The sequence below is a fragment of the Rhinolophus sinicus genome, chromosome 14, assembly GCF_057876585.1.
Source record: "Rhinolophus sinicus isolate RSI-liver-muscle chromosome 14, RSI-T2T, whole genome shotgun sequence".
In the NCBI taxonomy this organism is placed as follows: Eukaryota; Metazoa; Chordata; class Mammalia; order Chiroptera; family Rhinolophidae; genus Rhinolophus; species Rhinolophus sinicus.
In genome coordinates this window covers 184285807-184308251 of record NC_142514.1, presented here as the reverse complement: position 1 = coordinate 184308251, position 22445 = coordinate 184285807, and the positions used below count along the sequence as shown (strand labels likewise).

Sequence of the window (22445 nt, the reverse complement as noted above, 5' to 3'; positions counted from 1 at the left end):
GCCAAGGTGGGGTGAGTGGAGGGATTTGAGAATCTGATCAAGATTCGAGACAGGAGAGCTTCTAGAGAAAGTGACATTTAAACTAATACCTAAAGGAATAGAAATTGTTGGGGAGCGGGGACAAGGCGAAGGGAGAAAACTCAGGGCAAAAGCCTGGGGCTGGAGTGGGTCCCTTGGGGCGGTAGGGCGCGGCACACGCCACCTAGCGGGACCAGGAAAGAGGGCCCGGAGGGCACTTCTCCCGCCCCTGACGTCTTCGGCCTTCCAAGGGGAGCCCCCTGAACCCCCTAAACACCGACTCCGCCCGTCCTGGAGCACTTCCTGTGAGGTCCTTGGAGAGAACCCAACACACGGGGGCGCAGAGGGACGCGGGGCCCGGGGGTGGCCTCAACAGCAAGATGCCACGACTCCTAAACTCCGCGGTCGGAAGGGCCGGGTTCGGTTGCCGGACTGCCCACCACCCGAACTGCTGCACGGAGATCGAAAACACTCGCCCGACCCTCATCTCAGCTCCGCCCCAGGCCCAGGATCGCCTCTCAGCGGGTAGCCTAAGGTATCTGGCCACGCCCCTTCCGACCACGCCCCGATCTCAGAGCGAAGGCTCTCCCTCAAGCCCCGCCCGCCGCTCGCCCGTCTGGGGCCCCGCCCCGTCCTGTGGAGGCCCCGCCCTGTCCCGTGGAGCCCCGCCCCCAAAGGAGCTGGCACAGCTTACGAGCCACAAGGGACCGGGCGGGACATTAGGGCCGACTCCTCCCGCGGCCCCCACCAGGTTCACAGGAGTGTGAGCGCTGCCCCGCCCCTTTCCCCCCGAAGCCCGGCGCCCTTGTCCCGGCGGCGCCCGGCCGGACATGCTGCCCAACTGCCTGTCGGCGGAGGGCGAGTGGCGCTGTCGGCGGCTGCTGGCGGAGGCTACAGCCCGGCTCCGCGCGCGGCCCGCGGCGGCCGCAGTGCTTGTGCCGCTGTGCTCCGTGCGCGGGGTCCCGGCGCTGCTCTACACGCTGCGGTCCAGCCGCCTGGCCGGGAGGCACAAGGGTGACGTCAGGTACACCTCCCGAGAACTCTTCTCCCTTTTCGGAGGAGCCGCTGAACCCCAGAGACCGCTGGGACCGTGGGCAAGGCACTTAGCCTCTCCGAGCCTCGGAGAGTGGGTCTGCGGAGAGCACGGCGGCCCCGGGCTCTGACCGGGTGGGCGACCCGCGCCCTCCTCCCGGAGCCTGGGAATGCTTCAGCCTGGGCGCCTTGCTGAGCCCCCCAGGCGCGTCCGCACCTCCTCGGGTGGCGACACCTCTCTAAGCAGTGTCCCACTCTCTAAAAAGGCAGGACTCCGCCCTCTCCCGGCGACTCTCGGGAGTTTCGGGTCCCAGAGCCTAGCCAGAGCGCTGGACGGGGCTTCCTGGTTTCCTGCCCTGACTCCGCCCTCGGCGGGAACTGGGGACACCTTAGGGTCAATTTCAGCGCCACTGGGGCCACCATAGACAGAATTTGTGTCTAAGCTCCAGGGCCTCTCTCCCTTACCCCCACTGCTCAGTGAAGTAAACTGAGCCTGGAGAGATCTTGTGACTTGCCAGAGGCCTCACTGCAAACTAGGGGCCGAGGCTTAGGTGGGTCACTGACCCTTTGCCACAGCTGTCATCCCCACCCCTCCATGGCCCTAACAGCCCAAGGACCAGGCTGCCTGTGCCTGTTTAGTTTCCCAGGTGGCAAGTGTGACCCCACGGACCACGACGTGGTGCACACAGCCCTGAGGGAGACCCGCGAGGAGCTGGGCCTGGCTGTGCCTGAGGACCATGTGTGGGGTGTCCTACAGCCCGTGTATGACCAGGTGAGCCCACCAGGCCCTGAGGCCATTGCCAGCCCTTACCCCATTCCCCCACTCTGCCTGCTCAGGCACAGGGAGCATGGTCATGGACTGGCAGACGTAGAAGGCAGTGGAGCACCAGACACCTGCCTGGAAGTCGGCTATCCCCATACAACCCATCAGAGAGGGGCCAGGGGTATTTTCATCCCCTTTTCACAGCGTCCCAGGGTGGAAGTTGTTCCGGGGTGTGCCAGCTTTGCTCAGCTTAGTGGATGGGGGTTGGGGAAGGCTTCACAGGGTAGGAAGGGATTGAATGACAAGTGGCAGATTTTAGGGTAGTAAAAGTAAGGGACGGTTGTTCTAAGTGGAGGGCCCAAAGGCCTGAATGCAGGCGCGAGTCAGTGCCGTGGCTGGAGTGAGCCCCAGGGCAGGGACCAGGTGGACCTGGCCTTGACTGCTAAAGGCCTCGAGGGCAAGATGGGGTCTTCCTCTCAGGCTCCCCTCCCCAGTCCCAAAGCCCTGCCAAGGCCATGTCTCCCCTGACTGTCTGCCTTCTTGCACCAGAGGAAGGCCACGGTGGTGCCCGTGCTTGCCGGTGTGGGCCCACTGGATCCCCAAAGCCTCAAGCCCAACCCCGAGGAGGTGAGTTGGGGGGGCAGCTGAGGAACTGGGTTGTCCCAATGGGGGACAGCAGCAGTGGCCAGTCCTCCGTCCACCCTCTCACTGCCTCCTACTCACAGGTGGATGACGTGTTTGCACTGCCCCTAGCCCACCTGCTGCAGGCGCAGAACCAGGGCTATACCCACTTCTGCCAGGGTGGCCACTTCCGCTACACACTACCTGTCTTCCTCCATGGGCCACACCGTGTCTGGGGGCTCACAGCTATCATCACCGAGTTCACCCTGCAGTTGTTGGCACCTGGTGCCTACCAGCCCCGCCTGTTCTTCCCTGGGCTGTCCAGGGGCTGAAGACCTGGCCCTCCGTGGACCCTGCCTTCCCCCTGCCAGACCAGCTCCACTCCAGGACTGAATAAAGAGCCTTTACCAACTCTGTGGCACTTATATCTTCTGCGTCGGGGCCCTTCCCTCGGGCAAACCCCACAGGGCAGCTGGTCGCCTGGTTTGGGTGCCTCTGTCCAATCACACTGTCATCCACCTCAGTGGGCACTTAGTGTGTGCTAGGTACTTGGCATCATCTCTCATTTCACCCTCACCACAGCCCTATGCGGTGGGGCCAACACTCCCTGGCTGGCGAGACGGGGGCGCAGGGACGAGAGACACCTTGCCCAATGTTACCCCAAGCTGGGATTCGAACCAGGCCCTCTCTGACTCAAGCCCAAACTCTTGGCTGCTGTACTGTTCCCTCCTCCATGCCGGGCTGCAGGTGTCTGGAGGGGAGCCTTGCATGTTACTGCCAGTGCCCACCATGCACCAGCTGCTGTGCTGGGGCCACATCTGCAGACCAGCCAGATGTGGCCTGGCCTCTGCGGTAGACCTTAGACCAGATCATACAGATAATCATGTGATTGCACAGTAATTGATCGCAGATAATAGTGGAATTATACATCGATTATGTAGACCAGGGTTCTGTGAGAGTTGAGGGGGTCGGTGGTCTGACCGTGACATGGTGGTGGGCAGTAGTAGCCAGGACAGGCGATAGAAAATTCCATCTACTAACTGACTTTGCCAAAAGAGAGATGGTGATTACGAACTCCAGAGATCACTAGCTTCAGGCATGGCTGGATCCAGGGCTCTTTCTCTGTGCTTCCCACTGTGTTGGCCTCACTCTCAGGAGCTTTCTCCAATCCACAGGGATGAGAGGTGAGGAGAGGGCAACAGCTCTAGGATGGCACAGCACCAGTGTTCCCTCAACGGAAAGCACAGCTTCTCTTTCTCAGCCAGTCTAACCCAGAATTGCACTGTATTGGCCTGCCTTGGGTCACATGCCCTTCCCTGAGCCTGTCATGTGGCCTGCTGGCTTTGGAATTCATTGATTGGCAGAGTCTGGGGCAAAGTCTGGGGAATCCCGAGGATGAGCCTCCTGGACTGAGAGTAGGGAAGGGGTGGCCTCCAAAGGACCACTGGGAAGAGGGAAGGTTGAGCAGGCAAAAGCCAGCCAAGTTCTCCTTCAGAGTGACCTTGAAACCAAAAGTGAGCAGGAATGGGCTGGGTTAAAGGGCAGGGGAGGGAAGGCGGGGCAGAAGGAGCAGCACATGCGCAAAGCTTGGGGTGTTTGAGGAAACCAAGAAGAGTAAATTGTAGATGCAGGGGCGGGGCGACCCCACCTAGGGGACCCCTGCGGCGCCAAGGGGACAATGCTCAGTGATGGGTTAGGATTTTATTCCAAGACCAGAGAGGGGAGAGGTGTTGAAGTGATCTATGTTATAAAAAGCTTGAACTGCAAAGGGACCAGATTGCAGAAGCCCTCTTCCCGGGTGCCCCCCTCCTCCCCCGGTGCCCCGCCCCCTCCATAGAAGCCCTCCCACCTCACCTTCCCAAGCACTCCCTCCACACCTCCCAAAGTGCCCCGCACTCCCCCCCCCCTTCCCATACACCTTCCCACATGCTCTCTCCTCCTGCGCTGCTCCCATCTCACCTACCTCCTCCCCACACACCTCTCATTGTCCCTCACCCCGTGTGTCACCTCTGGCCCTCCAGCCTTACCCCGGAGCAGGGCCTCATGATGGTGGTAAAAATAACTCTGACAGCATGTGAATGGGGGGTTGGGGGGGAGTGGTGAGGGAGGAGAAGGGAGGCTGAGGCACCGCCCCAGAAGGGAGGCCAGGGAGGTGCTATCTCCTGAGCTCTGGAGGTGGGTCCTGAGCCCCAGCCCCTCCCCCATGGGTACCGGGAGGCCCTTAGTCACACTTGCTCTCACGGGCATCTCAGTCAGGCGCACATGCAGCGCCAGCAGTGAACCAAACCAGATGGAGGAGCTCTCAGAGGCGTAAGTAGCCCAGCCCGCCAGACTGCCTGCGCTCTGGTCACCCCCCCCAAGGCTGGAGCCCCCCACTTCTCCCCCACCCCACCTGCTTTGACCTTGCATTGTCCTCAGATCCTGGCTGCCACCCCAGGACTCCAGCCCCAGCACCTTCAGTGATGTGTCTTCGCCCTGTCTCTTTGGCCCTGTGCAGTCCCCTCATCCCCAGTCTGCAGGGCTTCTCTGAATCCGCCCGATGCCTGAGCCCCCATGGCGGGCACGGCGGCAGCAGCAAGCAGGAGGCGGCCACAGCGGGTAAGCATGCAGGAGCACATGGCCATCGACGTGAGCCCAGGCCCCATCCGGCCTATCCACCTCATTTCTGACTACTTCCCGCACTTCTACCCATTTTCTGAGCCTGCCCTGCGCACCCCAGACCTGCACCCTGCAGTGGCCCCTACCATCAGTTCTGCACCCCAGCTGCAGCCGGACCCAGAGCCAGAGGGAGACTCAGATGACAGCAGTGAGTGGAGCAGGGGACAAGGGGGACGTCCTAGGCTCAGCACAGCCAGGGTGCGGTATGGGCATCCCATGCATCTGAGGACGGAGCGGGGCAAGGCAGGAGGCATGACGCCGTGTGTGTGTGTGTGTGGGGGGGGGCAGGAGCTGGAGGGGTTCAGGTAGGAACTGACCCTGCCTGCCACCTGCCCTTAGCTGCCTTGGGCACCCTTGAGTTCACGCTTCTTTTCGATGCGGACAATAGTGCCCTGCATTGCACAGCTCACCGTGCCAAGGTAAGGATGGGGATGGGGGTCCCCGGGCCATGGGCCTGAGCCACAGGCCTGCCCCACATCCAGTCTCTTCTCAGGGCCTCAAGCCACCAGCCTCAGGCTCCGTGGACACCTATGTCAAAGCCAATCTGCTTCCAGGGGCCAGCAAGGTGAGGCCCCTACTGCTGCCCTTGGCCACACACCCAGCTTGGAGCTCCCCATTGCTGGAATGTGCAACTGGGGATCCCATCAGGAGGGTGGGACCCTGGGAGCTGAAGAAGCCCTGACCCACGCTGCCTGGCCCCCAGGCCAGCCAGCTGCGGACACGCACGGTTCGGGGTACAAGGGGACCTGTCTGGGAAGAGACACTTACCTATCACGGCTTCACCTGCCAGGACGCTGGGCGCAAGACCCTGCGGTGAGCATTGGGCCTGGGCCCTGAGGGAGCAGGGCGGGGTGGGGGCTTGCCTGGCCAGGGGTGACTTTGGTGGCCACCAGGCTGTGTGTGTGTGAGGACCCATGGCTGCGGCGACGGCGGCAGGCGCCTCCCCTGGGGGAGCTGCGGGTGCCCCTGAGGAAGCTGGTGCCCAACCGAGCCAGCAGCTTCGATGTGTGTCTGGAGAAGCGGAGGCTGGTGAGTGGGGCTGGTGCACGGGGTGGGGCTCCGTGGCCCAGGAAGCTGTGATGGGGAAGCTAGAGAGGGGAGGGGCAGGGAAGGGCACCTGGACAGTGTCCAGTCAAGGTGACAGCTCTATGCTTTCAGACCAAGAGACCCAAGAGCCTGGATACAGCCCGTGGCATGTCCCTGTATGAGGAGGTGGGTAGGACAGCAGGTGAGCAGGGATATGGAAGGGACGGGCCTGGGGTGGCCCAGGCTGAAGTGCATGAGGCAGGGGCCGAGGTGGGCTTGGAGAGACTGAGGCCGTCTCATAGGATCTGTGAGTGCTCGGAGCCTTGGGGGACAGCGACGTCCGTGCTAGAGCAGCCCTCAGGGGGCAGAGACCCAGGCCACATTGAAGCAGAGATGGGATTTGTCCGTGGCCCAATGAGCTGAGAGGGCAGGGGTACTGGACCAGGTGAGGTTTCCTGACTGCCAGGATGGCCCCTGGGGTAGTGTGGGTGCCACTCCTGGGGCTGGTAGCCCTAGACAGGCCCTTGTCAAGAGGCAGTGACAGTGACTGCAGGGGGCCCGAGAGACTAGGCCAGATCCCCTTTTGCCTGGCAGGGATGGGCACCTGCCAGGCTGTGGCAGGGCTGGCCGAAGTCCCTCAGATGGAAGGGCCGGAGTTACTACAGCTACTGCCAAACCATGGCCAGGCTAGTCCAAAGGTGGGGCAGGCACCCTGTACCGCCCACGTGCTGTCCCAGACCCCACACAGCAGTGCCACGGTGCACGGGTGCTCGCGGAGCACTTCCTGAGAACCGAATACGGCACGGTGGTTGGGTTTCTCCTAATTGAATCCTATGCTAAGTGTGGGAGAAGCACGTTCTTCCCAGACATCCTCCCGAGTCCTTTGGAAGCACCAGGGGCCAAGTGTGGCAAAAGACATTCAGCACCTGGTCCCCAGGGTGGTGGGGAAAGAAGGTGGGTTTTGTCACTGAAAAGACCGGTGTGTCCCTGGTGGAGACAGCCTCTCAGAGCTGCGTCAGAGGCAGGGCTTGCCCTGCAGGAGGGGGCAATGAGCGCATAGTGGGAGGCCATTTAGGCAGCTCTTAGCATGTCTGCCGCACTCGGCGCCATCAGTGTCCTTCCTCTCCAGGACAAAGACGCACTGAGCTGACCTGCCTGGGCAATTCCCTCCCCTTCTTAGGCCCTCGAGGGCACAGTTGGCTCATTAAGTCCCCTTCCAGGGCACCAGGTCAGTGGCTCTTTCTGGAAATTGAATCATGAAGTCAAGTCACTGGCCAATTTCTTTGCAGCCAGTTTGAATCCTCACATCCTGGCCACCACTGGTGGGTGGGTGGGCTCTGGGCCACCCAGGGGCTGACCCCAGCCTACCCCGCAGGAGGTGGAGGCAGAGGTGGCCGGGGAGGAGCGCGGGCGCGTCCTGCTGTCGCTGTGCTACAGCTCTCAGCGGGGTGGCCTGCTGGTGGGTGTGCTGCGCTGCGCCCACCTCGCCCCCATGGATGCCAATGGCTACTCAGACCCCTTCGTCCGCCTGTGAGTGTGAACAGGGGTAGACAGGAGGGCATGGGGGTTCCTCAGAGACCCTCTGGGGCTCACCTCTGCAGGACCACACCCAACCTGACCCCATCCTCCCCAGTTTCCTGCATCCAAATGTGGGAAAGAAATCTAAATACAAGACCAGCGTTCGGAAGAAGACCCTGAACCCCGAGTTCAATGAGGTAGGTCAGGGCTGGGCCAGGACACTCCTGGCTGCTTTGGCGGGGGGGTGGGGGGCATCAGCATCCTGCCTCAGTCAGACAGCGCAGGTCCCAGCTAAGCTGAGCCACTCACCGCCTGAGCCTGCTTCTGAGGCCACATCCTTCCTGCCTTGGTCCCCCTCCCTGCAGGAGTTCTTCTACGCTGGCCTGAGGGAGGAGCTGGCCCAGAAGACACTGCTGGTGTCTGTGTGGGACTATGACCTGGGCACAGCCAACGACTTCATTGGTGAGTGGGGGTGCAGGGGAGCTGGGCGGGGGGAGGGGGCCCAATGGGCTCCCACACAGCTCCTGAGCCCTATCCTCCAACCCAGGTGGGGTGCAGCTGAGTAGCCGAGCCAGTGGGGAGCGCCAGCGGCACTGGTGCGAGTGCCTGACCCACAGCGACCGCAGGCTGGAGCTGTGGCATGCACTGGACAGCGCGCCCTTCCAGCTCAGCGCCTAGCAGGGCACCTGCCCTGACCCTGCTCACCGCTTCTCCCCCAAACTGACCCACGGACGTCTCCACAGAGCTGCGAGGACCTGGCACTGCCTCACCTACTGTGCCCAGCCCCTAGTCAAACTGTTTCCTCCCTTGATCTTTCAAATCTGCCCACTGCCAAACCAGGAAGCAAGAATAAACCTTTTGTCCAAACCAGACCAGACCGAGCCTGTTCTTTCCCTGCCCATCGCCTCCTAGGACAGTCTGGGCCCTGCTTTCCTTGCCCCACCCTCTAGAGGCCCAGGTCTAGACCCCAGGCCACAGCTTTCCCCTCACCCACCAGGGAGAGCCCCTCTCCCCACCGCTGCTTCCTACACCGAGGGCTGGCGCTCAGGATGGTCTAGGAGACTCACTGACCCACAAGAGGCCAAGGTGTACATTAGTGACATGACCTTGAGCTGACCTATCCCTCCCAAGCCTCCACCTCTGTCTGGGAAACAGGCCTCTCAGAGTAATGGGCTGCAGGTGGCAGGGTAAAGAGCAAGGCCGCAGAGCAGCTGCAACAGGAGAGTGGGCAGCACTCGCTTTATTGTCCAGTGGTCCAGACAGATGGACGCCAGCCAGGGTTGGGCTCAGGAGGCGGCTTGCCTGGCCTGGTGCTGCAGGGCAAACTGCTGCATCCGCTCCTCAAGCTCCGGCCGGAAGTGGCGGATCAGGCCCTGCGAGGGGGAGGGGCACTGTGTGAGCTGGGGTCTAAAATCGCCCACTGCCCTGGGCTCCCGGCACCCCACCCTAGTGCCATGTAGCTGGGCAGTGAGTACCTGCACGGGCCAGGCGGCCCCGTCGCCCAAGGCACAAATGGTGTGGCCCTCGATCTGCTTGCTGATCTCCCACAGCGAGTCGATCTCGGCCGGCCGGGCATCCCCCCGCACAAAGCGGGACATCACCTTATTCATCCAGTCCACACCTGCAGCCACGGCAGCAAGAGAGCTTGGTGGGCCCCTCTAGCCAGGCTGTGGGGGATGGCACTTGAGGGGGTACAGGTCACAGCGGGTGGGGACTAAGAGAAGCCACAGCAGGCCGGGAGGCAGCATTTGTTAATTCAGGGTTCGGAGCGCACCCCACCTTTGTCATATGCCCAACACAGGCCCAGGGTGAGCCATAGAAAAAGCCCCCACCCTGCCTGGGGCGCTCACCCTCGCGGCATGGGGTGCACTGGCCACAGCTCTCGTGCTTGTAGAACTCAATGAGGCGGGCGATGGCTTTCACAATGTCTGTCTGGAGAGACAAGGGACAGTGAGCAGGCACCCAAGGCCAGGAGTGGCCTCCCCGACCCTCCCCATACTGCCCACTCCAGGGGTACCCTCCCCCACAGCTGCCTTGCTCCCTTCTCCCCCACCTCACTGTATCTCGGGCTACAGGAACGGGGACCCGAGAATTGGCAAACGTTCTGAGAGCAGCCCGGGGAGGGGTCCTAGGCAGACTGGCACAAGGCAGGGCCACGTGGGGCGTGCGGGCCAGCCCTTACCGAGCGGTCCATGACGATCACCGCGGCTGTGCCCAGGCCCGTCTGCGCCTGCACTAGTCCGTCGAAGTCCATCAGCACCGTCTCGCACACGGACTTGGGGATCAGTGGGGTGGACGAGCCGCCGGGGATCACAGCAAGGAGATTGTCCCAGCCGCCCGTGACTCCCCCTGAAGCCCCCGTCAGTCCCCAAAAGGATGGTCAGGGCTCGGGCCGGCACACCTGCCCAGTCCTGAGCCCAGTCCCGTCAGCCCCCACGCCCACCCCAAGGCCCTTCCAGCCCTTGTTCTTCAAGGACACCCTGCCCCGTCCCCCCGTGTGGCCCCCGGCCTCACCGGCATGCTTTTCAATCAGTTCCTTCAATGGCACAGACATCTCCTCCTCCACGGTGCAAGGGTGGTTGACGTGGCCAGAAATGTTGAACAGTTTGGTGCCTGAGTTGCGCTCGCGACCAAAGCTGGCAAACCAGGCACCCCCACGGCGGCAGATGGTGGGGGACACAGACACTGTCTCCACATTGGCCACAGTTGTGGGGCAGCCAAACACTCCTGTGGGGAAATGGGATAAGAGACTGGTAGCTGCCAGGGGTGAGGACAGGTTTCCTGGCAATGGGATCTGTCCCGGGGTCCTGCTTCTGTGGCAGAGAGTGCCCTCCCCACCACTTTATCACTCATCCCCAGTGGACCCCAAATTCCGGCAGGAGCTGCAGCACCTTGTTCACCACCCTGTCCTTCGCTCCCAGAGGGCTGGAGGGGACTTCGGTGTCTCCTGTGGGGGCTGAGGCGGGCTGAGGTGGGCGAACTGGTGCAGCCTCTGTTGTTGCCCCCCTACTTTCTGTATCCGGCCCCCAGTGCAGAAGAAACTCAGAAATACTCTAAGAATGACCGGGGGGACCTGAAGCCAGATCGCGGATGCCACAGACGAAGACTCAGTAATGGGCTGTGTCTTACCCACATCTGCGGGGAAGGGTGGCTTCAGGCGGGGCTTGCCCTGCTTGCCCTCAATGGACTCGATGAGCGCCGTTTCCTCCCCGCAGATGTAGGCGCCAGCCCCCCGTATCACGAACACGTCAAAATCATAGCCGGAGCCACAGGCGTTCTTGCCGATCAGACCAGCCTCATAGGCCTCTTGGATGGCCACCTGTGGGACAGGGGGATGAGGGATGGTCCCCGAGAGTCCAGGAACATGGCATATGGGGGGAAGGGGTAGAGGCCCTGTGAGTCTATCACCAAATCCAGGGCAAAAGCTCCCTTTGGGCATGAATGGAGGACACGTTGGGCGAGGGTGGGGACTTCTACAGTGTGTGTGCTATTATAACAACACTTAAAGATTCTCCAACTATGTGTGTTTAAAGGAAAGATTTTAGGAAATAATGAAAATTTAGCAAGTAGTTTCTCTAGGTGGGAGATTCTTCTCTTGTGCGTGTGATTTCCTGTTTTTATAATGAGTCAGTACTACTTCTGCAGTAGAGGAAAAGACCCTAGACGTTTATCTTAAAATATATCATAATAACTCTTATACACAATGCAATTATGTGCTAAGGCACTGTTCCAGGTGCTATTCCCGTATCCCTCAGCTTGCTGTGCAGGAACCTAACAGAAAGGCGTGACTCTGGCCCTGCACCAGTCACTATAGACCTCACCGAGTTAATTACTGAAATGACCCCTTGACCCTGCTGCAGGAAACATGCCCTCATTCTGAGCTCCCCTAGGACTCGTGGAGCCCTGGAAGGCTTTGGAGCACAGAGGAAGAGCCCAGGGAAGGCTTTGGGGTCTATGCCCCATTCACAATGCACGCAGGAGTGACCACCACTCTCCCAGTTCTACCCCAGACAGCTCAGGCGCTAAAACCTAAGAACAACTACGCCAGGTAAGGAGACGTGTGAGTGCCCTCTCTGGCCCACCTGCAGATTGGAGGCCTCATTGTAGAATTCCCCACGGATGTAGATGTAGGCCGCACGGGCGCCCATGGCTCGGCCCCCCACTAGGCAGCCTTCCACCAGCTTGTGGGGGTCGTGCCGCATGATCTCCCGGTCCTTGCACGTGCCGGGCTCCCCTTCATCTGCGTTTACTACCAGGTACTTGGGCCTGTCGGGACCAGCAGGTCAGTTAGACTACAGGGCCACCAGCACTGGGCTTTCAACCCCCACTCTACCCAGGGAAGCCTCAAAGATGCCTCCTCTGACAGTCAGTTCTCTGCCCTCCCAACAGGTTCCCAGGGGCTCTGCTTGCTCATCACCAACGACAAGGAGCTCACTGCCTATTCCACCTTTGGGTGTCTATTACCACAGGAAAGGTCTTCGTTCTGCTCAGTCCAAATGTCTCTCCTTGTGCTTTCCCGGGAGCCCAAACTCTGCTCTGGTCACATAGAGCCTTCCTGAACCTCCGCCATATCTCTGGGGCCAAAAGGTAAAGTAGCTGACGTTTATCATTTGTTTCCTACGTGCTGACCAACGTGTGGGCCAAAAGCTATACGAACCTTATCTCTTTAATCCCTGCACAATGTAATACCCATTTATACAAAAGAACACTGAGGTTCATAAAGGCCAGGGCACTGCCCACAGCTATACGATTAGAAGGTAGAGCTAAGAATTGACCAATTAAGTTTGTGTGAGTCAAAGTCTTGTTTTGATTCTGCTACCCTTCAAGTCTCCCCTGAGGAAGACCAGAGAACTGAGTCGCACCTACTGAAGCTCCGGTAACTTCCTCCCCCTTTATTCACTCCAAGGAAACCACTGTGGGTAAGCCATGCCACCCTGAGGCTTCTCCTGCACCCCCACCTCTGCCTGCCCACACACACCTGCCATCTGAGGGCTTATTCATGAAGCTCCACTTGAGGCCAGTGGGGAAGCCAGCGCCTCCACGGCCCCGCAAGCCCGACGTCTTCACCTCACCCAGGATCCAGTCAGGCCCCTTCAGCAGGATCTCCTTTGTCTTGTACCAGTCACCTCGACTCTGGGCACCTTTTAGCCTGAACAGAGTAGGGAAGGCAGTAAAGAGGAGGCCCTGCACCGGGACCCACCCGGCGAAGGGCCCCATCTCACCTCCAGTCATGGCGGCCATACAGGTTGGTGAAGATCCGGTCTTCATCCTTCAGTGAGCCAAATGAGGTTTTCTTGGGTGCTGTCTGGGGGGACACAGAAGGTCAGGAGACCCAGCAGAGCTCTGGGTCATGAAGGGCCAGGCCAGAAGCTACAGATTCTTGGGTCCTCCTGATTAGAGGGGGCTGGGCTGGGGAGATGGTAGGGGCCTAACCACAGAACCCTTTGTAGCAAGGTAGCTACCACCACCGCTTAGTAAGCACTTCCTGTTCAACACACGCTAGAGTAAGCATTTTACATCCAAAATCTCACTGCCAAAATCCAAAATCCTCATAACCCCGAGACAGGAATGATTTTACAGAGGAGAAAACTGAGGCTGAGAGCAAAATGAATATATGGATGGGCATACAGCCAAAAGCAGCAGGTGGAGTCTGAGCTCAGGTCTGCCTGTGGCCAAAGCCCACATCTGGACCACAGCACCTCCCTGGTCCCAGTGTGATGTCGTGTCCATTTACTGGTCTGGCTGTCCTACTGGACCAAGACTTAGGTATGCCAGGGCCTTCTATTACTAACTCTGTTGGAAGCAAAATGCGTTTAGTTATGGGAAAGAAATGCCTCACTAGGGCTGGGACCCAGGTGATGGAGGGAGACCCATTTGGGATAACACTGATGAGAAGAGGTGGGGTCTGGAACGCCACATAACCCGGTGGTGAGCATCCCAGCTGAGGACTATGGGGAACTGGCTTCCAGACTTCCATCCCCTTAAAAGGCACTACAGGGAGCAGAGCTCCGGACCGGGAATGGGGAGGCACACATCCCTCTCCAAAACTGTTTTCTGCATCTGTAAAATGGGACAACGATATAGTCACGCCCGACAAGTCTACGGCACGGAAGGAATAAGACTCGGATCCTTCGCCACCTGCACAATCTCCCGCTAGGCCGCGGGACAGTGAAATAAGGGAAACCAAGGAGCCGGAGCGCTGGTGGGGGTGATGGAGTCAGACTCCCGTGGGGACCCGTTCCCCGCCCTTCTACACCAAGCCCAGAGAAGTAACCTTCCCGCAGGGCTGAGAAGATGAGGAGGGTTCTCCAGGACGCACTACAGACCCGAGAGACAGCGCGCGCACAGGCGCGGCAGCCAGACCCGCCCGCGAATACCCCTGAATCGAGCCAGCCCGGGATTCACCGTGTCGCTGCTGAAGCGGACAGACACCCGCGCGGGGAGCGACCCGCCGAGCAGCCTCCGTGCCGCCAGCATCGCGGAAACCAGCCCGGTCACCTCTCGCTGTCACCTTCACGTTCTAAGGCAAGAGGAACCGGAGCGACTGAGACGCTAGACGGCGCACAGGAAGTACGTCCCGCGTCCCGCGCCTAGGCATCCCTGCGCCTCTCCCACCTCGCCCTAGATTCCGCCTCCTCAGGGGAGGGCAGATGGACCGGAAGTTGCGTCAGCGCTGAGGCTGCTGGGAGATGTAGTCCCGCCAGCATCGCCCTTGCCTTCCTTCCGCCACCTGGCTGGCAAGCCCTTGCTCACTGGCACAACCATTTGCCCGCTCGGCTTCTTCGCATTCGCTTCCGGTCCCCTAGCCTTTCAAACCTCAAGTAAACAAACTTCGCATGTTACCTTCTGCCGGGTTCTGGTGTTTATCACTTTCTACAGGTTCTGCATTTAGTGTGCACCTGCTGTATGCACAAGTATAGGGGGGGGCAGGGGGAAGGACAAATCAGGCCCGTTACAGCTTGACCCTTGTAACTATGTTGTAATTATTCTATCCCAGTCCCTTGTAACTATGTTGTAATTATTCTATCCCAGTCCAAGCCCTCCTAGACTGTGATTTTCCCCCGCCCCAGCTCCAGAGGTATGCAGGGGTTGATGGCGGGGGTCTTCCAAGAAGAGATGTTGGGTGAGGTCGAGAGGATGGAGATGGGCAGTGGGTGGCGTATCCTTTTGCTGGTGCTGTGAAGCTCTCCCAACCATCCCCTCCTCAGCCCGTGTCCGGAGAGTCCAGCACTTGGCGCTTCTGCTCGAAATCCCGCAGTGGCTTCTACTACTTTCTCAGTGGGGCCCGGGCCCGGCATTTAGGGACTCGGCCCCTCCCTTCCAGGGTCTTCCGGCCCAGACCATGTCACGTCCCCTCTGCTCAGGACCCCTTTATCATGGGGCTTTAGGGCGTTTGTGTGGCTGCCCTCCCCCGGAGTGTGCACTCCCCTAACCTGAGGAAGTCCTCTGTTCTTTGCCTTCTCTGGAAGTCTTGGAAGCCTGATCAGCTCTTGTCTTCTTCAGTCCTCTGAAACCCTTTGTCTCAGAGACTGCCCTGCTCTGAGATAAGTGTGTCATTTTTGGTTTTCTCTTCCCAGCTCCTCTGTTCTCTTGTCCTGTCGTCATCCTTTCTTATCTCTCACAAAATGTGCTCTTTACAAAGCTCATTTGCCTTTATTTTCTCATATACTCCCCACAGGAGCCCTAGATGGTGTTCATTCCATTTTATACATGAAATAAATTGAGGCCCGTGGAGATTTCATCCCTAGTCCATGGGCATCCATTTAGTGCTGCTCAGGGGTAGAGCTGGACTCAAACCCAGGCCTGCCTTCCTTCCGAGAGTGCCCCCCACTCCCCGCCACAGCAAACCCACAGAACAATTGACACACGTGTGACAGTCATTGTGGGATGTCAGTGGTGTTTCCAAAAGAGGCGCCAAAAGCATCCGCACCTTGTCTGAGGTCTCACAGATGGGTAGGGCAGTACCGGGCCCAGGGCCCAGCAGTTCTGGCTCCCAGCCCCAGCCCTCTCTCCTTGGTGGGGAAAGAGATTGCCCAGACACAGCTGCGGATTACACAGCTAATCCCGGGCTCAGACCTGAGTCCATGGATCCCTGCCTTTGGGGCAGGAGAAGGGGGGCAGTGGAGCCAGAGGATGGGTTCCTTCCTCATCCTCTCTAACTGGGTCAAGGGAGCAGAAGGCTGGGAGGAGAAGGCAACCTGGGGATGCTGTGGACCGGAGATGGCTGGGCATGGTGGTGGGAAATGGAGAGTGAGGGGCAGGATCTCCTGAACATCAGTGCCAGCCTTGGTGCCGAGAACCTGCCATGTGTTAGCTGCTTAATCCTCCTGCCACCTGGGGCATAGGAGTGATGGTGAGCCCGTTTTCATAAGAGGATAGATTGTATCATTGACCCTGAGTGGCCTGCCCAGGACAGCACAGCTGCCGGAACTTGGCTTGAGGTCTCCTGACACTCCATCAGCACCCACCTAGAGCACCTGCTTGCCAGGCTCCACTCAGTGTCACCTTCCTTCTCTGCGGTGTTCTCAGCTGTCCCTCTGTGCCTGTCCCATCCTAAGTTGTATCTGCCTCCAGGCCAGAAGTGGGAGGTGTCAAGATCCCTTGTCCCCAGATCCATTGCATCCTGCCAATTCTGCCTTCTGAACTCCCTGATCCTGTGCCTTCAGGCCTGTCCCTTGGTGATGGCCCCTCAGCTTTCACCTGGAATTTTGCAAAGCCTCCTTGAGGTTGCCCAGACTCTCGTCCCCTCCAATTTTCTCTTTGCACCCTGGAGCTGTTTGAAACCTCAGATCCATATTGTCCCTCCCCTGCCTAAGATGCTTCATGGTTCCCCAGTGTCCTCAGGACAAAGCCCCAGCCCCTTGACCTGGCATTCAAGGTCAGCTCCAGTTCAAATGGCTCTGCCCACACAAGCAAGGTTGGAACCATAGGAGCCATCTTCCTCCCCCTCCCTCTCCTCCTCCTGAGGAGCCCTCGGATGTCACCTCTCCAGAAAGCTTTCCTCCACCACTCTATACAACTGTCTTGAACAACTATTGCCACAGGTCCAGTGTGACTACCACATGATCGTATCTTCTCTCTTCTCTGACACCCAACACAGAGCTTCTCAAGGGAGGTGCTTATGTAATATAATCTAATTTCATATTTGGACAATGAAAAATATCTATGTTTTTCCTTTGTTGGCAATTTAAGAAATTCAGAAAAGCAAAAAGAAAGTAGTAACATGTTTTCACCACACTGATTTAAACCCCCATATTCGTTTTGCTTACTTGTTTCCACTCTATTTTTTAGGGGATTTAAAAAACATTTCACAGTAGCATATGAATGAGCCTTAAAAATTTAGACCTTAACAGGAAAACACTGAAGTCTCTCTGCCCCAGAGCCAAATGCTGTTAAATTCGATATTGTTGTCTAATGCTTTTTAAAAATACCTTTCTTGTATATATGCTTACCCACAGGAAAAGATGAGTGTTTGGTGCTTTTGATTTGTAGTAATGGCGTCTTGCTATAACACGATTCTTCACCTTGCTTTTTTCCTTCAGCACTATGTTTTTGTGATTAGTCCATGTTGATACAAATAGATTTAGAAACATGATTATCTATAGGTGGCAACAGAGCTTCAAGGTTAAGGGCCTGGATTCAAAATCCTGCTCCCACACTTACTACCTATAGGACTTTATGACCTGTGCCTCAGTTTCGTCTTGTGGAAAATGGGGATAACATATACCCTAAAGGAGCATCTGTTAGGGTTGAGAACAGTAAGTGAGCAGTGCCTGACACACAGCAAATGCCCAAAGAATGTTGGACTGAATGAGCTGAATTGTTGATTAACTTGGAGAAGACCCACTGTGGGGACAGAGCCAGGAGTGCAGTTTCCAGGCTCTCGTCCTCACGTGGAAAGGTGCTACCTCAGGTAGTAAATGACCATCAACTGTGATTGGATGGCCATCAGCTGTGGCTAGTTGGCCATCAGCTGTAGCCAGTGAGCCACTGGCCACTAATATAACTGCCGCGGCTACGCTAGCAGCAAATGGGGGCTAGCAAGAAAATGGTGGCTGAACCTGCAAGTGCGGATTGCAGTGAGCACGGCGGATTGCAGCTAGCAAGTGAGGTTGGTTGCCAGAGAGAAGTGGACGGCAGGTTGCGGATAGTGTGGTTCCTGCTTCCTGTGTCTCCAACCCAGCCACCAGCAAGAATATAGTGGTATGACTCCCCTATCTATGGCTCCGTGGGTGTTCCTTTTTGGCCTCACCATGTCCTGCGGGACCGGAGACCCCTCATGACACCCTCCACATCTTTCCAGTATTTAGCTTTCCCACCCACGAATGTGGTATCACTCCTCATTTTTTCAGATCTTTTAGGTCCTTCACTAAACATTTAGAATGTTTCCTATAAAAAATTCTGCCCCTTTTTTTAATATAGGAATTTTATGTGATGTTTGTGTTTCTATGTTTTTGTGCTCTCTATTCTGATAACATATTCTAATTGACTATTGATTGTAAATAGAAAGCTATTACTTTGCCTATATTGATTTTGTATCTGGATCCCTTAATGGACTCCCCTGTTATAAAAGTGTGTCCATTGAAGCTTTTCTATTTTCTATGCTGACGATCATATTGTTAAGAAGTCTTGAGAGTCGAGTCTCTTCCTTTCTAACGTCAGGTGTCTCGTTTCTTTTTCTTATCGTATTGCACCAACTAAGAGCTTTGGAATAAGGTTAAATAGTGGTGACAGTAGGGAGCTTCCTATGGGGTATGATTTAATGGAACTGTGTAAAGGCTTAATATTAAAGCCCACAATTCCACGTGTTAGAACTTTGGTTTCTCCTTTTCATTTCATCTGCCTTCAGGTTTCCATAGGCTGTTTTTCACTGGCCCTCAGAAATGGAATTCCTGCAAATGGGTGTCTATTTCCCCCTAATTTAGCAGTAGCTGCTTGTGAAAATAAACACAGAGTAACTTCAGAAAAGAACCTTTGAAATGGGTGCAAAAGGAGACGGAATTCTAAACAATAACACCTTAGAAACTTTTTAGATAAAACTAGAGACTAGGGACATTTACAAGAGTATCTGTCTTAGTCTTCTACAACGTCCTTTCTTGCCTTGTTCTGCCACAGAACGTCTTCTTTCCCCTTCAGTCAGAGGTATCTTTCATGGCATCTGCCGCATCCCTGGAGACTGTACCATTAGCCTCCACGTACTGTGGTGTAATGCAGGGTCTCTGGTACCGCTCTCGGCAGGTGGACACAGAATATGGTGAGGCCAAAAAGGAGCACCGACGTGAGCCATGGATAAGGGGTTCATACCACTATATTCTGGCGGCTGGTCGAAACACAAAAGCAAACATCCGCCAGTACCCCAATGAGGGGTCTTCCTGCACCCCAGTCTCGCTGGCGGCCAGGCAAGACACAGGAAGTAGGATGAACGTAATCCCAATCCACAATCCACTTGCTAACCGCGATCCGTGCTTGCTAGGCGTAGCCACGACAGTTATATCAGTGGCTAATGGCTAACTGGTAACAGCAGATGGCCATCCAATCACAGCTGATGGCCATCTGCTACCCGAGCCAGCACCTTTCCACGTGAGGCCGAGAGCCTGGAAACAGCTCTCTGGGACTCCGTCCCCACATGTGGGGATCCCTGGTTCTGTTGTGGACACTAAAATTGGAACCATCTTGCCTGATCCAGGTGTGGCTTGATTGGTTGCCCAGAGGCACTTCAGAAATGGGCCCCTTCATGTAAGGAGGCGTGAAGGTAAAATTCACTGAGGACTCTGGCCTATTTCTTATCTTAAAACAATGTATATGTGTTATCATGGCAACCTTTGAGTATGAAGTTTGCTGAGGCCTTGGTTAAATTGAGGAAACTCCCTTCCAAGGCACGGTTTTATCATGAAGGGTTGCTCCATTTCATTGAATGCATTTTCTATGTCAGAGAAGGTCATATTGGTTTTTTTCTTTCTTCTTAATAACATCCATCTTTTTTATGATCTATTGAACCATTGTTGACCTCAAGGGGCAATAGAGTGAGGCAGCTAAGAGAACAGAGTAAAGCCAGTTGGGACTAAATCTTGGGCTGTACCACTTACCAGCTATGCGGCAGCTAAAGGGCAAGTTCCATGACCTTTCTGTGCCTCATGGCATCATTGCCACATTTTAATCTCTGTAAGGGCCCGGCACACAGTGCTAGGTAAGTGTTTGCTGTTCTCATTTTTTATTATTCCAGGGACAGACCTTTTGGTCATTCGTTCATTGTACTGCAGGATTGATTTGTACATCAGTGCTCATAAGTAGGGTAGCCTTGTCAAGTACAGTGGCATGTGGGGTCTCTGGTCCCGTTCCCGCATAAGAATGCAGGATATGGTGAGGCCAAAAAGGAACACCCATGGAGCCATAGGTAGGGGAATCATACCACTATATTCTCGCTAGCAGCTGAGTTGGAGACACAGGAAGCAGGAGCCACACTATCCGCAACCTGCTGTCCACTTCTCTCTGGCAACCAACCCCACTTGCTAGCTGCAATCTGCCGTGCTAACTGCAATCCACGCTTGCTAGCTCAGCCACCATCTTCTTGCTAGCCCCCATTTTCTGCTAGCATAGCCATGGCAATTATATTAGTGGCCAATGGCTCACTGGTTACAGCTGACAACCAACTAGCCACAGCTGATGGCCATCCAATCACAGTTGATGGCCATTTACTACCTGAGCCAGCACCTTTCCACATGAGGCCGAGAGCCTGGAAACTGCACTCCTGGCTCTGTCCCCACGACCCTATAGTTTGCTTTTCTCCAGGGGATCTTGTCCAGTTTTGTTAAAATGAGGTGGGCCACTTTTCACTTTTTCCTAGACATTGCAGGAGAGTAGAAATGGTTGTTTCCTGAAGCATGACTAGAACTCCCTGTAAGACCACCTGGAGCTGGGCCTCAGCTGTGGAGTGATCACTGTTTCCACTTTTTTAATGATTATTTGTTTATTTCCTTGAGACAATTTCGAACACCTATACTTTAAACAATGTTTTCTTGATGGATTGTTCTTTTTTCTAATGTGAAATATTTCTCTGCATCTCTTCTGACAAACTTGCCTTGAGGTTCCAGGTTCTTTGATATTACTATTGTTACACAAGCTTTTTTAAAAATTCATATTTCGTGTGTTTTTTTCTGTCTTTTTATTTTCAATCTTTCTCTTGTTTTAGGAATACCTCTTAAAAACAACATCCAATGAAATTTCATTTTTGTCTTATTTTAATCCAACCAGTGTCTGTCTTGTTAAAAGAGATATTTTGACCCATTTACATTTATTGTATTGCCACTAGGACTTATATCTGCCATGTTATATTGCTTTCCATTTAGTATTCTTTCTCCTTAGTTCTTTTTTCCTCTATCTTCCTGTCTTCTATTAAATTAATTGAGTTTTCTTTGTGCTTTTCCCTTCTCTTCCACTATTAGTTCGGAAGTTATACATTTTATTTTTAGTGGCTTACATTTTTAAACATCATACCTAAATTTCTTTTCCCAGCAAAAATGAATTAATATGTCTATCCTCCTGCTGAATATGAAACAAAACCAAACACAGAGTATATACTTCTCCCTTTGGACTTCCTTCCCTCCCAAACTCTGCTTTCTGAGTTGGCTCTGTTTGTGACCTGACAGGGAAGGCATTTCTGGCCCCTGCTTCAGGCTGCTGGTGGAGGAGACCTAGCCTCAGTCACAGGGGGCCCTTAGCGTTGCTCTTCAGAGCTGGGCACAGACTGGGGACCTGGCCCCAAGCCCTGCACATTCAACCTGGCTGTGTTCCTGCTTCCTGGCTAAGACACAAGACTTCAGCTCCCACCCCAGGCTGTGGGTTTCTTCCTCTTTCTTTCCTTCAGAGAGAAGCTTATTTCAAGTCTACATAGAATTCTTTTTTTTTTTTTCCTGTGTGACTGAGATTTCATTATTATCAGTTTCTTCTTCTCAGATTTTGATGTGTTAGAGGAGGACAAGGTGCATTTCAGATTGTACTCTGCTGTCGTGAACTGGAAATCTCCCTCTTCCCCCCCCCCCCCCATTAATTTAACCTGGAGAAAGTAAAGTCGATCAGCTGTGGTTGGTGGGGTACACACAGGACAAGGTGACCATGTTTGGGGATGTCACACAACGACGAATGTGGCCAGGTCTCCCTCTCTTCTCTCCAGCACTCCAGCTCTGCAGACTCTCTAGTCCTGGCAGGAGAACCACTCTCTGTTAGACTTCCAGTGTCTCAAGGTCCCTCCTTGGCTTACACTGGCCCTGAAGCACTGGACGCTGTCAGCAGTCTCCATCAGAGAGGACCTGTGAGGTTTCAGTTGGGCACAGGTCCCAGGTACCAGTACTGTCCCCTTGGCCCACCCATCCTATCACCTCCCTGATAGCAGACCCACGTTCAGACACTCAGCAGATCAGGACTAGGTATCTGAAGTGTCTCCATGCTTGTCCTTTGCCCATTCCCAAGTCATCACTTGAGTCCTGCTTACATTCCCTTTGTCCCCTAACACAAAAGCTCTAATCTATTCTTTTTCGTCCAATGTAGCCCTTGATGGCTATTTGGGATGATGGACACAGAAAGAGCTCATACACCTCTTGACTAATCCCAAACTGTGAAAATGTGAGACTCATCTTCCCCATCCCTCAGGAGTTCAGTTTTTAGAAATGCCAGGCCCAAGCTTGTAAATCAGCAAAAAGAAAAAAAGAAAAAAAACACAGAAAAATGACAACTGCTGAATGTTTATTATTAGAAACAGGTTGAGCTGTTTATCTTCTGTCACATGACCTTCCTCCCATGACCGCTTTGCACC

At 55.6% G+C, this 22445-nt stretch overlaps 3 protein-coding genes across 11 annotated transcripts; 2 read left to right on the top strand and 1 right to left on the bottom strand.

Annotated features, from left to right (window-relative positions):
• The first annotated feature begins 258 nt into the window (after positions 1 to 258).
• On the top strand, positions 259 to 2846 carry NUDT8 (nudix hydrolase 8). 2 transcript variants are annotated; one of them, XM_088789741.1, is made up of 4 exons: positions 259 to 553; positions 1690 to 1822; positions 2363 to 2440; positions 2539 to 2846. In XM_088789741.1, the coding sequence occupies exons 1-4, from the start codon at positions 399 to 401 to the stop codon at positions 2764 to 2766; spliced, it is 594 nt and encodes a 197-aa protein (XP_088645867.1). In that variant the 5' UTR covers positions 259 to 398; the 3' UTR covers positions 2767 to 2846. The 2 variants fall into 2 exon arrangements, with proteins under 2 accessions (XP_088645867.1, XP_019593490.1); XM_019737931.3 differs by lacking the exon at positions 259 to 553 and adding an exon at positions 679 to 1042.
• A 953-nt stretch (positions 2847 to 3799) lies between these two features.
• On the top strand, positions 3800 to 8508 carry LOC109450513 (double C2-like domain-containing protein gamma). Of its 8 annotated transcripts, none has more exons than XM_019737901.3 (12): positions 3803 to 3948; positions 4687 to 4744; positions 4853 to 5240; positions 5432 to 5511; positions 5586 to 5657; positions 5796 to 5905; positions 5986 to 6121; positions 6251 to 6304; positions 7494 to 7648; positions 7752 to 7833; positions 8002 to 8098; positions 8184 to 8508. In XM_019737901.3, exons 3-12 carry the CDS (start codon positions 4988 to 4990, stop codon positions 8312 to 8314), a joined length of 1170 nt encoding a protein of 389 aa, XP_019593460.1. In that variant the 5' UTR covers positions 3803 to 3948; positions 4687 to 4744; positions 4853 to 4987; the 3' UTR covers positions 8315 to 8508. The 8 variants fall into 8 exon arrangements, with proteins under 8 accessions (XP_019593461.1, XP_019593460.1, XP_019593459.1 ...); XM_019737900.3 differs by having other exon boundaries at positions 3804 to 3948; positions 4932 to 5240; XM_019737902.3 differs by lacking the exon at positions 4687 to 4744 and having other exon boundaries at positions 3800 to 3948.
• Positions 8509 to 8848: 340 nt separating this feature from the next.
• NDUFV1 (NADH:ubiquinone oxidoreductase core subunit V1) lies at positions 8849 to 14213 on the bottom strand. Its single transcript, XM_019737898.3, has 10 exons — positions 14042 to 14213; positions 12859 to 12941; positions 12615 to 12785; positions 11719 to 11902; positions 10766 to 10955; positions 10151 to 10363; positions 9819 to 9985; positions 9487 to 9568; positions 9112 to 9257; positions 8849 to 9009 (listed from the first exon to the last, which is right to left on the bottom strand). The coding sequence occupies exons 1-10, from the start codon at positions 14111 to 14113 to the stop codon at positions 8923 to 8925; spliced, it is 1395 nt and encodes a 464-aa protein (XP_019593457.2). The 5' UTR covers positions 14114 to 14213; the 3' UTR covers positions 8849 to 8922.
• Positions 14214 to 22445: the final 8232 nt, after the last annotated feature.